This window comes from Salmo trutta, chromosome 12 (assembly GCF_901001165.1).
Source record: "Salmo trutta chromosome 12, fSalTru1.1, whole genome shotgun sequence".
In the NCBI taxonomy this organism is placed as follows: Eukaryota; Metazoa; Chordata; class Actinopteri; order Salmoniformes; family Salmonidae; genus Salmo; species Salmo trutta.
The window spans coordinates 28,114,747-28,129,573 of NC_042968.1; the positions used below are offsets into that span (position 1 = coordinate 28,114,747).

The 14,827-nt window shown below is 44.9% G+C and overlaps 1 protein-coding gene across 10 annotated transcripts in view; it reads right to left on the reverse strand.

The window, feature by feature from the left end:
• The window catches only part of LOC115203297 (chromodomain-helicase-DNA-binding protein 9), a 124,568-nt gene that overhangs the window by 19,588 nt on the left and 90,153 nt on the right, over positions 1 to 14,827 (reverse strand). For all 10 annotated transcript variants that reach the window (XM_029767862.1, XM_029767868.1, XM_029767863.1 and 7 more), the window contains 7 exons: positions 13,708 to 13,806; positions 13,437 to 13,593; positions 4,784 to 4,994; positions 3,299 to 3,494; positions 2,795 to 2,968; positions 462 to 647; positions 117 to 227 (listed from right to left, as the gene is read on the reverse strand). In XM_029767862.1, coding sequence (XP_029623722.1) covers positions 117 to 227; positions 462 to 647; positions 2,795 to 2,968; positions 3,299 to 3,494; positions 4,784 to 4,994; positions 13,437 to 13,593; positions 13,708 to 13,806 — 1,134 coding nt within the window. The remainder of the gene's footprint in view (positions 1 to 116; positions 228 to 461; positions 648 to 2,794; positions 2,969 to 3,298; positions 3,495 to 4,783; positions 4,995 to 13,436; positions 13,594 to 13,707; positions 13,807 to 14,827) is intronic.

Below are 14,827 nucleotides of genomic sequence, written 5' to 3' on the forward strand. Positions count from 1 at the left end.
AGATACTCAGATACTACTGTAGCAAATTCACTCATGGCATTGATCTTATCTCCTATATAACATCTCATCATGGCCAGAAAGAGCAGGTTCAGCAGTTAAATTAAAGCATTACTTACTCTGCCATTGGCAGTGTCCATGTCAATCTCAGCCTTCTTGGCCCACTTGTCCCAGAAGTTGGGGTCGTCCAGAGAAATGTCTGTGCGGTTTCCGGACGCCACAAAACTGGCCTGAGAGAGAAGACATTAAATCCCATGAAACCTTGATAATCTGATTCACTGTTCCTTCCTGAGTCTCCTTCAATGAGAAGTCTGAGTCTCATAACAGAGCTGAGAGTCTGTGATGAAGAGTGACATGAGAGTAGACAGGAGACACTGGTTACTACTGCTAGTTATGCAGAAAGGAAAAGGATAGCAACATTCAAACAATGACCACTGTGTGGTGCTCTTTCAGTCACTGGGTACCTTGGCAAAGGTAGATCCCCGTCCCTCAGACTCGATGGTGATGGTTTTGGTCCTGCGTTGAAGGATCTGGTCGATGTCCTCCTCACAGAACTTGGCCCCCTCATCCTCATCATCCATCAGAGCTCCATACGCCCCTTTCCTCAGCAGGTCCTCGATCTCCTTCTTAGACAGCTGCTGCTGGGTGGGCTGGAGAGAGGGGAGGGGGAGAAGGAGAAACACGGGGTGTTAGGGGAACTGATGATGGACTATTTACACATTACATCATTGTACACAAACATGTGCACAACACATGCACACGCATTAACACCACACAAAAACAGACAGACACTCTAGCGTGAGAAACGCCGAGGAGAGAGACAGTTAGCTGAACTGAAGCTGAACTGGATCACGTGCTAGACCTTTTTAAATCTTAAAGAGTAGCAGCAACCCCCAGCTGACCCATGGTGTGTTAGTATGCAGCTGGTGGTGCTAATGTCTGCTCAACACTTTCTTCCTGATAGTCCAGCTAATCCAGAGAGAGAAACAGCTAAGCTCCTCCTACACACTGATGATGCACTAAGAGGATATCTCAAAGCTGTGTTTATTATATTGACTAGTCCATTTTCTACACTCTCATTTTGTAGAATGGACTTACCTACAGTGCCTTTGGAATATATTCCGACCCCTTGACTTTTTACACATTTTGTTACATTACAGCCTTATTCTAAAATGGATAAAATCATCAATCTACACACAATACCCCATAATGACAAAGCAAAAAAACATATTTTTTTTGCAAATGTATAAAACAATATATATATATTGAAATATTACATTAACATAAGTATTCAGACCCTTTACTCAGTACTTTGTTGAAGCACCTTGGCAGCGATTACAGCATTGAGTCTTGGGTATGACGCTACAAGCTTGGCACACCTGTATAAGGGGTGTTTCTCCCATTCTCCTCTGCAACTCCTCTCAAGCGCTGTCAGGTTGGATGGGGAGCGTTTCTGCACAGCTATTTTCAGGTCTCTCCAGAGATGTTCGATCGGGTTCAAGTCCGGGCTCTGGCTGGGCCCCTCAAGGACATTAAGAGACTTGTCCCGAAGCCACTCCTGTGATGTCTTGGCTGTGTGCTTAGGGTCGTTGTCCTGTTGGAAGGTGAACCTCCGCCCCAGTCTGAGATCCTGAGCACTCTGGAGTAGGTTTTAATAAAGTTTCTCCCTGTACTTTGCTTCGTTCATCTTTCCCTCGACCCTGACTAGTATCCCAGTCCCTGCCGCTGAAAAACATCCCCACAGCATGATGCTGCCACCACCATGCTTCACCGTAGGGATGGTGCCAGCTTTCCTGCAGATGTGACGCTTGGCATTCAGACCAAAGAGTTCAATCTTGGTTTCATCAGACCAGAGAATCTTGTTTCTCATGGCCTGAGAGTCTTCAGGTGCCTTTTGGCAAACTCCAAGCGGGCTGTCATGTGGCTTTTACTGAAGAATGGCTTCCGTCTGGCCACTCTACCATGAAGGCCAGATTGGTGGAGTGCTGCAGAGATGGAAATGGGAAGGTTCTCCCATCTCCACAGAGGAACTCTAGAGCTCTGTCAGTGACCATCGGGTTCTTGGTCACCTCCATGACCAAGACCTTTCTTCCCCGATTGCTCAGTTTGGCCGGGCAGCCAGCTCTAGGAAGAGTCTTAGTGGTTCCAAACGTCTTCCATTTAAGAATGATGGAGGCCACTGTGTTCTTGCGGACCTTCAATGTTGCAGACATTTTTTGGTAACCTTCTCCAGATCGGTGCCTCGACACAATCCTGTCTCGGAGCTCTCCGTACAATTCCTTCGACATCTTGGCTTGGTTTTTGCTCTGATATGCACTGTCAACTGTGGGACCTTATATAGACAGGTGTGTGCCTTTCCAAATCATATCCAATCAATTGAATTTACCACAGGTGGACTCCAATCAAGTTATAGAGACATTTCAAGGATGATCAATGGAAACAGGCTGCACTTGGGCTCAATTTTGAGTCTCATAGCAAATGGTCTGAATACTTAAGTAAATAAGGTATTTCAGTTTTTTATTTGTACAAAATTAGCAAAAATCTCTGAAAACCTGTTTTTGCTTTGTCATTATGGGTTATTGTGTTAAGATTGCTGAGAAGAAAAAAATATATTTAATCAATTTTAGAATAAGGCTGTAACGTAACAAAATGTGGAAAGAGTCAAGGGGTCTGAATACTTTCAGAATGCATAGAGCATCCACCGGACTGATACAGGTGCTGCAGAGTGTGTGTGTGTGTGTGTGCATGCGCGCAAGTGTGCATGCATGTGTGTGTATGACGGACACAGCAGACTCACCCCTCCTCCTGGCACGCTGTTCTCCCTGCCACTCATGCTCTGCAGCACAGCCTTGTCCAGGCCCAGTTTGAGGCTGGCCCGGTCAAACATCTCCCGCTCGTAGGAGTTCCTGGTGATCAGACGGTACACCTTCACCGACTTGTTCTGACCAATCCTATGGCAGCGAGCCTGGGCCTGAGAATAATGAAAAATAACTTGGTTATGACCAGCCCAATGCATTTTATATTTGTCCAATAAAAATCACTTCAGGATCAAGATCGTTGCTGCTATAATAATATATGCCATTTAGCAGACGCTTTTATCCAAAGCGACTTAGTCATGCATACATACATTTTACTATCCAAGCTTAAAAAGTTAAACTATTATAATAGGATATAAAAGGCACTTCTCAATTCAAGGACTTCCTGAATTGACTGAATTGAAATAGAAAGTGACCACATCTTTGTTGCTAATTGTATTACAGTGGAGGCTGATGTCACTTTAAATGTCTGTGTGTGTCTTTACCTGCAGGTCGTTCTGTGGGTTCCAGTCTGAGTCAAAGATAATACAGGTATCAGCAGCAGTCAAGTTGATGCCCAGACCTCCAGCCCGGGTACACAGCAGGAACACAAAGCGGTCCGAGTCTGGTTTGCTGAAACGGTCTATAGCTGCCTGACGCAGGTTACCTCTCACTCTGCCATCGATACGCTCATACAGGTACCTGAGGAACACAGGACCATGCAGGGTTGGAGGAGGATGTTCTAGTACACATAATTACAAACGTTCTAGCGTCACATACAAGTATCATGAATGTCAACATTTACATACAGTACAACAACACCAACCATCACACATAAGGGGCCTACAATTACCACACAATATTTGCAGGAATTTGTTTTTTTCATACACTTTCAAACAACATTCACTAGTTGTCTCCTTCTTTCCTCCATTCCTGTCTCTCTTTTCCCCTATCCCTATTCTGCTCGCTCTTTCTCCTTTCATCCTTCCTCCCCCTCTCTCTGGCAGAGAACAAGGTGGTTTAGTTGCTGATCACGGGCAGCCTCTTTCCCAGGAGCCCTGGCCTCGCCCCTGCCTTACCCCACATCCTACCCCTCATCTTCTTCGCCTTATACTCCTCACCCTCTCACCTCTACAGTGACCCACTTCCCTCCGCGCGCCCACAGACTCCTCTCTCCCTCTGTCTGATGTGGGAGTGCCCCGAGGGAGTCTGTGACCTGCCGCTGAACCCCGGCTAAGCCTTGCCTAGCCACTGAGCGGAGCGCCTCGCCTTGTGTGTTTACACTGGTTTGGTTCGGGGTTTGAGTGCCAGAAAGAAGCATGGAGGGGAAAAGAACACAGGGCCAGGCCCAGGATAGTGAGCGAGACAAGAGAGGATAGAGAGAGGGAGAAGAAGAGAGAGGACAGAGATCTCAAGAGGGAGAGGGAGATAGAGAGACCACACAGACCAGGCCAGTCGCCCGCTTTCCTCAGCTTAGACGGGCTGCTGGAATAATATCCTTTTCATTTAGCGTGCAAACAGGAAGCTCATTAAGCCAGGAGATTAAGACCTTGAATGAAAGTGTCTTGGTACATTCTTCTGCTTCTGGGTAGCATTATGGAGTGATGAGCACGGGGGGCTTTAAAAGGCTCTTTCTCAGACAGTCACTGGAGAGAGAGGCTAATGCTTAGATATTCAGCATTTCTCTTCAACTACATTCAATTTAATAAGGGAAAGTATTGGAGTGATTCAGCTTTTGCTGCACTGCAAACTGCTAGCTAGCTAACACCAGATAATAAATCATAAATTCGTCACTTTGAAAATGGAGCTGAAAAATGGAAATTACAAAGTCTATTACCCTCTCAAGCATGATTCCTGTCTTTTTCCGCATCAGCCTAGCTGAAAGATATGACATATCTGAGGAGAGAGAACCTTGATTTCCAGGCTTCTATTCAAGTAGAGTACTTGGGAGCATAGTAATACAAGACGAGAAGAGAGGCAGGCAGCAGTACCTTCTCTGGATGAGGTAGTCCTCCAGGATATCCAGACAGCGGACCATCTGGGAGAAGATGAGGACCTTGTGTCCCCCGGCCTTCATCTTGGGCAGCAACTTGTCTATGAGGACCAGTTTACCAGCCGACTGCACCATGGCCTGCAGGTGGAAATCAAAGGCAACAGGGCTGTACACCTCTCGGAAGTCCTCCAAGATCTTCTCCTCAGCACCTGGGAGAAATGGACAGACAAATAAAGTCAGTGACGGTATCAGTGTTTCTGCTACAATTGTACAAGCAGGGCGCGCCCCTGTCTAACGCTGTTGCCACTAGAGTTTGGCTTCTATTGGGAAAAGACTGGATGACACTTAATCTGGTAGCATGCTACCATTTTCACCTAATCTGTATGCAGTTCATATACAGTACCTACTTTAAGACAGACAGGAATAGCAACTCTTTCATGAAATAGATTTTGTACAATATGGTACTGGAAAAAAAGAGTGTGGACCTGAGTGAGGTGACGGTACAAGGAACTCTCTCTCTGGTCACTGGTTAGAGGGATAATGACCAAGCAACTGAATGACCAAGGAGACAGCTCACACAGCTCACTGCCTCGAACTCACAAACCAGCATTGATGTTAAATGGCGGCGGAAGAAATTTTACGGCAGTTTTACGGGCGCCCAACCAATTGTGCTATTATGTGTGCATATTTGTAAACAACAGCTGGTGCACGAAATCTAAGGAAGTCTCTAGATTTTGCTTGCCTGAAGTAGAGTATCTTGTGATAAATTGCAGACCACACTACTTGCCAAGAGAGTTTTCAGCTATACTTTTCGTGACTGTTTATTTACCACCACAGACAGATGCTGGCACTAAGACCGCACACAGTCAGCTGTATAAGGAAATAAGCAAACAGAAAACCACTCACCCAGAGGCGGCCCTCCTAGTGGCCGGAGACTTTAATGCAGGGAAACTTAAATCAGTTTTTCCTCTTTTCTATCAACATGTTAAATGTGCAACAAGAGGGGAAGAAAATCTAGATCACCTGTACTCCACACACAGAGACGCGTACAAGCTCTCCCTCGCTCTCCATTTGGTAAATCCGACCACAATTCTATCCTCCTGATTCCTGCTTACAAGCAAAAATTAAAGCAGGAAGCACCAGTGACTCGGTCTATAAAAAAGTGGTCAGATGAAGCAGATGCTAAACTACAGGACTGTTTTGCTATCACAGACTGGAACATGTTCCGGGATTCTTCCGATGGCATTGAGGAGTACACCACATCAGTCACTGGCTTTATCAATAAGTGCATCGAGGATGTCGTCCCCACAGTGACTGTACGTACATACCCCAACCAGAAGCCATGGATTACAGGCAACATTCGCACTGAGCTAAAGGGTAGGGCTGCCGCTTTCAAGGTGCGGGACTCTAACTCGGAAGCTTATAAGAAATCCTGCTATGCCCTGCGACGAACCATCAAACAGGCAAAGCGTCAATACAGGGTTAAGATTGAATCATACTACACCAGCTCCGATGCTCGTCTTATGTGGCAGGGCTTGCAAACTATTACAGACTACAAAGGGAAGCACAGCCACGAGCTGCCCAGTGACACGAGCTTACCAGACAAGCTAAATCACTTCTATGCTCGCTTCGAGGCAAGCAACACTGAAGCATGCATGAGAGCATCAGCTGTTCCGGACGACTGTGTGATCACGCTCTCTGTAGCCGACGTGAGTAAGACCTTTAAACAGGTCAACATTCACAAGGCTGTGCGGCCAGACGGATTACCAGGACGTGTGCTCCGGGCATGTGCTGACCAACTGGCAGGTGTCTTCACTGACATTTTCAACCTATCCCTGATTGAGTCTGTAATACCAACATGTTTCAAGCAGACCACCATAGTCTCTGTGCCCAAGAACACGAAGGCAACCTGCCTAAATGACTAAAGACCCGTAGCACTCACGTCCGTAGCCATGAAGTGCTTTGAAAGGCTGGTAATGGCTCACATCAACACCATTATCCCAGAAACCCTAGACCCACTAAAATTTGCATACCGCCCAAACAGATCCACAGATGATGCAATCTCTATTGCACTCCACACTGCCCTTTCCCACCTGGACAAAAGGAACACCTATGTGAGAATGCTATTCATTGACTACAGCTCAGCGTTCAACACCATAGTACCCTCAAAGCTCATCACTAAGCTAAGGATCCTGGGACTAAACACCTCCCTCTGCTACTGGATCCTGGACTTCCTGACGGGCCGCCCCCAGGTGATGAGGGTAGGTAGCAACACATCTGCCACGCTGATCCTCAACACTGGAGACACCCAGGGGTGCGTGCTCAGTCCCCTCCTGTACTCCCTGTATCACCCACGACTGCGTGGCCAGGCACGACTCCAACACCATCATTAAGTTTGCAGACGACACAACAGTGGTAGGTCTGATCACTGACAATGACGAGACAGCCTATAGGGAGGAGGTCAGAAACCTGGTCGGGTGGTGCCAGAATAACAACCTATCCCTCAACGTAACCAAGACTAAGAAGATGATTGTGGACTACAGGAAAAGGAGGACCGAGCACACCCCCATTCTCATCGACGGGGCTGTAGTGGAGCAGGTTGAGAGCTTCAAGTTCCTTGGTGTCCACATCACCAGCAAACTAGAATGGTCCAAACACACCAAGACAGTTGTGAAGAGGGCACGACGAAGCCTATTCCCCCTCAGGAAACTAAAATGATTTGGCATGGGTCCTGAGATCCTCAAAAGGTTCTACAGCTGCAACATCGAGAGCATCCTGACTGGTTGCATCACTGCCTGGTACGGCAATTGCTCGGCTTCCGACCGCAAGTCGCTACAGAGGGTAGTGCGTACGGCTCAGCCAGACCCCAGCCACCCCAATCATAGACTGTTCTCTCTACTACTGCATGGCAAGCAGTACCGGAGTACAAAGTCTAGGACAGTTTCTACCCCCAAGCCATAAGACTCCTGAACAGGTAATCAAATGGCTACCCAGATTATTTGTACTGTGTCCCTCCAACCCCTCTTTTACGCTGCTGCTACTCTCTGTTTATCATATATGCATAGTCACTTTAATTATACATTCATGTACTTACTACCTCAATTGGCCCGACCAACCAGTGCTCCCGCACATTGGCTAACCAGGCTATCTGAATTGTGTCCCGCCAGCCCCTCTTTTACGCTACTGCTACTCTCTGTTCATCATATATGCATAGTCACTTTAACCATATCTACATGTACATACCACCTCATACAGCCCGACTAACCGGTGTCTGTATGTAGCCTTGCTACTTTTATAGCCTCGATAGTGTATATAGCCTCGCTACTGTTATTTTTCCCTGTCTTTTTACTGTTGTTTTTATTTCTTTACTTACCTATTGTTCACCTAATACCTTTTTTTGCACTATTGGTTAGAGCCTGTAAGTAAGCATTTCACTGTAAGGTCTCCACCTGTTGTATTCGGTGCACGTGAAAAATAAACTTTGATTTGATTTGATGAAGAAAGGTACCATAATTACACTAATCTGTATGCAGGTCAAAGACAATATGAGAGTTAGAACTTCTATAATGCTTATCAAGTCTAACAACCCATTTTTTTATTTGACTTACTAAAAACTACTGGATATTAGAAACTGGGTAGTTCCAACCCTGAATGCTGATTGGCAGACAGCCGTGGTACATCAGACCGTATTAGAGGTCGACCGATTATGATTTTTTTTTCAACGCCGATACCGATACCGATTATTGGAGGGCCCAAAAAGGGCCCGCTGCCGATTAATCGGCCGATTTTTTATTTATTTATTTGTAATAATAACAATTACAACAATACTGAATGAACACTTATTTTAACTAATATAATACATAAATAAAATCAATTTAGCCTCAAATAAATAATGAAACATGTTCAATTTCGTTTAAATAATGCAAAAACAAAATGTTGGAGAAGAAAGTAAAAGTGCAATATGTGCCATGTAAGAAAGCTAACGTTTAAGTGCCTTGCTCAGAACATGGGAACATATGAAAGCTGGTGGTTCCTTTTAACATGAGTCTTCAATATTCCCAGGTAAGAAGTTTTAGGTTGTAGTTATTATAGGAATTATAGGACTATTTCTCTCTATACGATTTATATTTCATATACCTTTGACTATTGGATGTTCTTATAGGCACTTTAGTATTGCCAGTGTAACAGTATAGCTTCCGTCCCTCTCCTCGCTCCTACATGGGCTCGAACCAGGAACACATCGACAACAGCCACCCTCGAAGCAGCGTTACCCATATAGAGCAAGGGGAACAACTACTCCAAGTCTCAGAGCGAGTGACGTTTGAATCACTATTAGCGCACACCCGCTAACTAGCTAGCCATTTCACATCGGTCACACCAGCCTAATCTTGGGAGTTGATAGGCTTGAAGTCATAAACAGCATTGCAAAGAGCTGCTGGCAAAACGCACGAAAGTGCTGTTTGAATGAATGCCTATGAGCCTGCTGGTGCCTACCACCGCTCAGTCAGACTGCTCTATCAAATCATAGACTTAATTATAATATAATAAACACACAGAAATACGAGCCTTAGGTCATTAATATGGTCGAATCCGGAAACTATCATCTCGAAAACAAAACGTTTTTTCTTTCAGTGAAATACGGAACCGGTCCGTATTTTATCTAACGGGTGGCATCCCTAAGTCTAAATATTCCTGTTACATTGCACAACCTTCAATGGTATGTCATAATGGCAAATTAGTTCGCAACGAGCCAGGCGGCCCAAACTGTTGCATAAACCCTGACTCTGCATGCAATGAACGCAAGAGCAGTGACACAATTTCATGTTAGCAGGCAATATTAACTAAATATGCAGGTTTAAAAATATATACTTGTGTATTGATTTTAAAGAAAGGCATTGATGTTTATGGTTAGGTACATCGGCGTAACGACAGTGCTTTTTTCGCAAATGCGCTTGTTAAATCATCACCTGTTTGTCGAAGTAGGCTGTGATTCGATGAGAAATTAACAGGCACCGCATCGATTATATGCAACGCAGGACAAGTTAGATAAACTAGTAATAACATCTACCATGTGTAGTTAACTAGTGATTATGTTAAGATTGATAGTTTTTTATAAGATAAGTTTAATGCTAGCTAGCAACTTACCTTGGCTTCTTGCTGCCCTCGCGTAACAGGTAGTCAGCCTGCCATGCAGGCTCCTCGTGGAGTGCAATGTAAGGCAGGTGCTTAGAGCGTTGGACTAGTAACCAGAAGGTTGCAAAAACGAATCCCCCCTGAACAAGGCAGTTAACCCCCATTCCTAGGCCGTAATTGAAAATAAGAATGTGTTCTTAATCTGACTTGCCTAGTTAAATAAAGGTGTAAAAAATAATAATAAAAAAATAAAAAATAAAAAAAATCGGCAAATCGGTTGCCACAAATACCGATTGTTATGAAAACGTGAAATCGGCCCTAATTAATCGTCCATTCTGATGAATCGGTCGACCTCTAGACCGTATACCAAAACATTTATTTTTACTGTTTTAATTACGTTGGTAACCAATTCATAATAGCAATAGGGCACCTCGAGGTTTGTGGTATATTGCCAATATACCACGGCTAAAGTCTGTTCTTAGGCACGACCTTAGCCATGGTATATTGGCCATATACCACAAACCCCTGAGGTGCCTTATTGCTATTATAAACTGTTTACCAACGTTTTTTAAATTTATTTAACCTTTATTTAACTAGGCAAGTCAGTTACGAACAAATTCTTACTTACAATGACAGCCTACACTGGTCAAACCCGGACGACGCTGGGCCAATTGTGTGCTGCCCTATGGGCTTCCCAATCACGGCTGGTTGTGATACAGCCTGGATCAGAACCAGGGTGTCTGTAGTGATGCCTCTAGCATTGAGATGCAGTGTCTTAGACCGCTGCGCCACTCAGGAGCCCATATACCACACCCCCTCGTGACTTACTGCTTAATTAGAAAGCCTTCATATTTCCGTTTGGCAGTTTATCAACTCTTAAGCTGATCCTTTAGTTGTCCTAGCCCTCATTAAAACTGATACACACACAGACAGACAGACAGACAGACAGACAGACAGACAGACAGACAGACAGACAGACAGACAGACAGACACACACACACACACACAGACACAGACACACACACAGACACACACACACACACAGTCACGTACAGTGGGGGAAAAAGTATTTGATCACCTGCTGATTTTGTACGTTTGCCCACTGACAAAGAAATGATCAGTCTATAATTTCAATGGTAGGTTTATTTGAACAGTGAGAGACAGAATAACAACAAAAATATCCAGAAAAACGCATGTCAAAAATGTTATAAATTGATTTGCATTTTAATGAGGGAAATAAGTATTTCACCCCCTCTCAATCAGAAAGATTTCTGGCTCCCAGGTGTCTTTTATACAGGTAACGAGCTGAGATTAGGAGCACACTCTTAAAGGGAGTGCTCCTAATCTCAGTTTGTTACCTGTATAAAAGACACCTGTCCACAGAAGCAATCAATCAATCAGATTCCAAACTCTCCACCATGGCCAAGACCAAAGAGCTTTCCAAGGATGTCAGGGACAAGATTGTAGACCTACACAAGGCTGGAATAAGCTACAAGACCATTGCCAAGCAGCTTGGTGAGAAGGTGACAACATTTGGTGTGATTATTTGCAAATGGAAGAAACACAAAAGAACTGTCAATCTCCCTCGGCCTGGGGCTCCATGCAAGATCTCACCTCGTGGAGTTGCAATGATCATGAGAATGGTGAGGAATCAGCCCAGAACTACACGGGAGGATCTTGTCAATGATCTCAAGGCAGCTGGGACCATAGTCACCAAGAAAACAATTGGTAACACACTACGCCGTTAAGGACTGAAATCCTGCAGCGCCCGCAAGGTCCCCCTGCTCAAGAATACATATACAGGCCCGTCTGAAGTCTGCCAATGAACATCTGAATGACTCAGAGGACAACTGGTGAAAGTGTTGTGGTCAGATGAGACCAAAATGGAGCTCTTTGACATCAACTCAACTCGCCGTGTTTGGAGGAGGAGGAATGCTGCCTATGACCCCAAGAACACCATCTCCACCGTCAAACATGGAGATGGAAACATTATGCTTTGGGGGTGTTTTTCTGCTAAGGGGACAGGACAACTTCACCGCATCAAAGGGACGATGGACGGGGCCATGTACCGTCAAATCTTGGGTGAGAACCTCCTTCCCTCAGCCAGGGCATTGAAAATGGGTCATGGATGGGTATTCCAGCATGACAATGACCCAAAACACACGACCAAGGCGAGTGGCTCAAGAAGAAGCACATTATGGTCCTGGAGTGGCCTAGCCAGTCTCCAGACCTTAATCCCATAGAAAATCTGTGGAGGGAGCTGAAGGTTCGAGTTGCCAAACGTCAGCCTCGAAACCTTAATGACTTGGAGAAGATCTGCAAAGAGGAGTGGGACAAAGTCCCTCCTGAGATGTGTGCAAACCTGGTGGCCAACTACAAGAAACATCTGACCTCTGTGATTGCCAACAAGGGATTTGCCACCAAGTACTAAGTCATGTTTTGCAGAGGGGTCAAATACTTATTTCCCTCATTAACATGCAAATCATTTTCTAACATTTTTGACATGCGTTTTTCTGGAGTTTTTGTTGTTATTCTGTCTCTCACTGTTCAAATAAACCTACTATTAAAATTATAGACTGATCATTTCTTCATAAGTGGGCAAACGTACAAAATCAGCAGGGGATGAAATACTTTCCCCCCCACTGTACACACAGAAGCATCTGTCAAACCAAAGGCCAAAAGTTCACTAGGCTGGCCTTGTATGAGCGCACTGTGTCAAACCAGATTAACCAGAGCACAAGTATACCAGTGACATAAAGATATTACAGCTATGGTAAGGAGGGCAGGGAGGAGGGAGAGCAATGGACCAACATAGCAGCTTTTGGATGTGAAAATAGATAGAGGGATGAACGGAGGGATGGAGGGAGAGGTGATGTTAGTCCATTATCTGTTCCAGAGCCTCAACCTCCTGGCCTGCTTTCTCTGTTCTAGGAGTTCTGACACAGCTAGGAGAAAGATGGAGGGGGGAGGAGAGAGGGTGGGTGGGTGGGTGGGTGAGAGAGACAGACAGTGCCATAGGGAAAGATAGTGAGGAATGAGGATGTCTCTGACTCAGTGGTTTTCATTCTGCCCCGGGGCTGCTATAGAGCTCTTTACTACCGGTATGGGCAGGAATTACCCAAATCAGTCTTCCCCATACGGCATACACTGTCCTTTCATATAACAAGAGGCTACATACAGCGTTCCACAACCTGGATTGTAGCAATATCACTGTTAGTACCTTTAATGAGGTAAGGCTGGTTACAGCAGCTTCTCAGCTCCATCATGGTGTTGACCAGGTTGAGTTACAGTCAGGCTTGGGGCAATTCCATGTCAATTCCGGTCAATTAAGGAAGTAAACTGAAATTCCAATTCCAATTCTCTTCAATGCTTTTCAATGGGGAAAATGGGGAATTGGAATTTGGTTTACTTTCTGAATTGACTGGAATTTCAATGGCATTGACCCCAACCCTGGTTACAGTTAGGGTTAGGTAGGGGTCAGGGTTAGGGTTAGGGTCAGGTAGTGGTGTGTTCAGTACCTTTGATGAGGTAGGGGTGGTTGCAGCACTTCCTGAGCTCCATCATGGTGTTGACCAGGTTGGGGACGTTGGCCTGGCCGACTCCTTTAGACAGGAAGGAGAAGTTCTTCTCTAGGATGGCTCTGTAGTACTTCTTCTGGATGTTGGTCAGCTCCACCTGACCACATTATATAGAAAAATTCAATTATATAGGACACTACACAGAAACAAAATCAGTCAGCAAAACTAAGACAAAAAAAACACATACTCAATCTCAAGCACACACACACACCTCGATGATGGTTTCCTCCTTAGGAGCCAGCTTCTTCTCCACGTCCTCCTTGAGACGACGCAGCATCATGGGCTTCAGGATGGCCTGCAACTTCTGGACCTGAGAGAGACCGAGATATGCAGGTTCATATATGGACGCATGCATACGCACACATACATACAGACACAGTTTACAGTAATATGTGACGCTTTTTGACCTGAGACACAGAGAGACGGATACAGAGAGATGGAAGATACAGGTTAACATGTGGAGAGTCTGGAACGGAAACACACTCTTTCACGCACCCACACATGCACCCACACACGCACCCACATACACACACATGATTTTAACCAGAGGTGCTGAAGGATTAGCAGGATTAAGAGGGGTTGACCATGGGCCGGTCAGTGGTACTATGATTGTCAAACCAGTACAATACACTGAGTGTACAAAATATTAGGAACACCTTAGAAATTTCTATGACATAGACTGACCAGGTGAATCCAGGTGAAACCTATGATCCCTTATTAAATCCCCTTCAATCAGTGTAGATGAAGAGGAGGAGACAGGTTAAAGAGGGATTTTTAATCCTTGAGTCAATTGAGACATGGATTGTGCATGTGTGCCATTTAGATGGTGAATGGGCAAGACAAAACATTTAAGTGCCTTTGAAAGGGGTGTGATAGTAGATGCCAGGCGCACCCGTTTGAGTGTGTCAATAACTGCAACGCTGCTGGGTTTTTCATATTTAACAGACTGATGAAGTCCATGAGGTTGATGATAGGGGTCGTAAATAACTGTAAATACATCAGCATAATGCTACAGGGCCTTTAACATAACATAACTTTCCAAACCAGCACTGTCTTTCTGTCTGTCTGTCTGTCTGTGTGTGCTCTATTCTCCTTCAGAGTTCCATCTGTACCAACAGGATCATTATCTCAACACACTGACACACTGTTCAAACACCAGGTGGGGTGAGTGGGGAAAAACACACTCATGTCCCCTGATACCATATGAAAACAAATTAGCTTCTGTATTAATAATCATATTCATTATGATCAGTGATGGTAAAGGACACACTCACACACAGGCAAACAGGCAGAGACTAAACTATAACACACAGTATTTCTCACATACACAC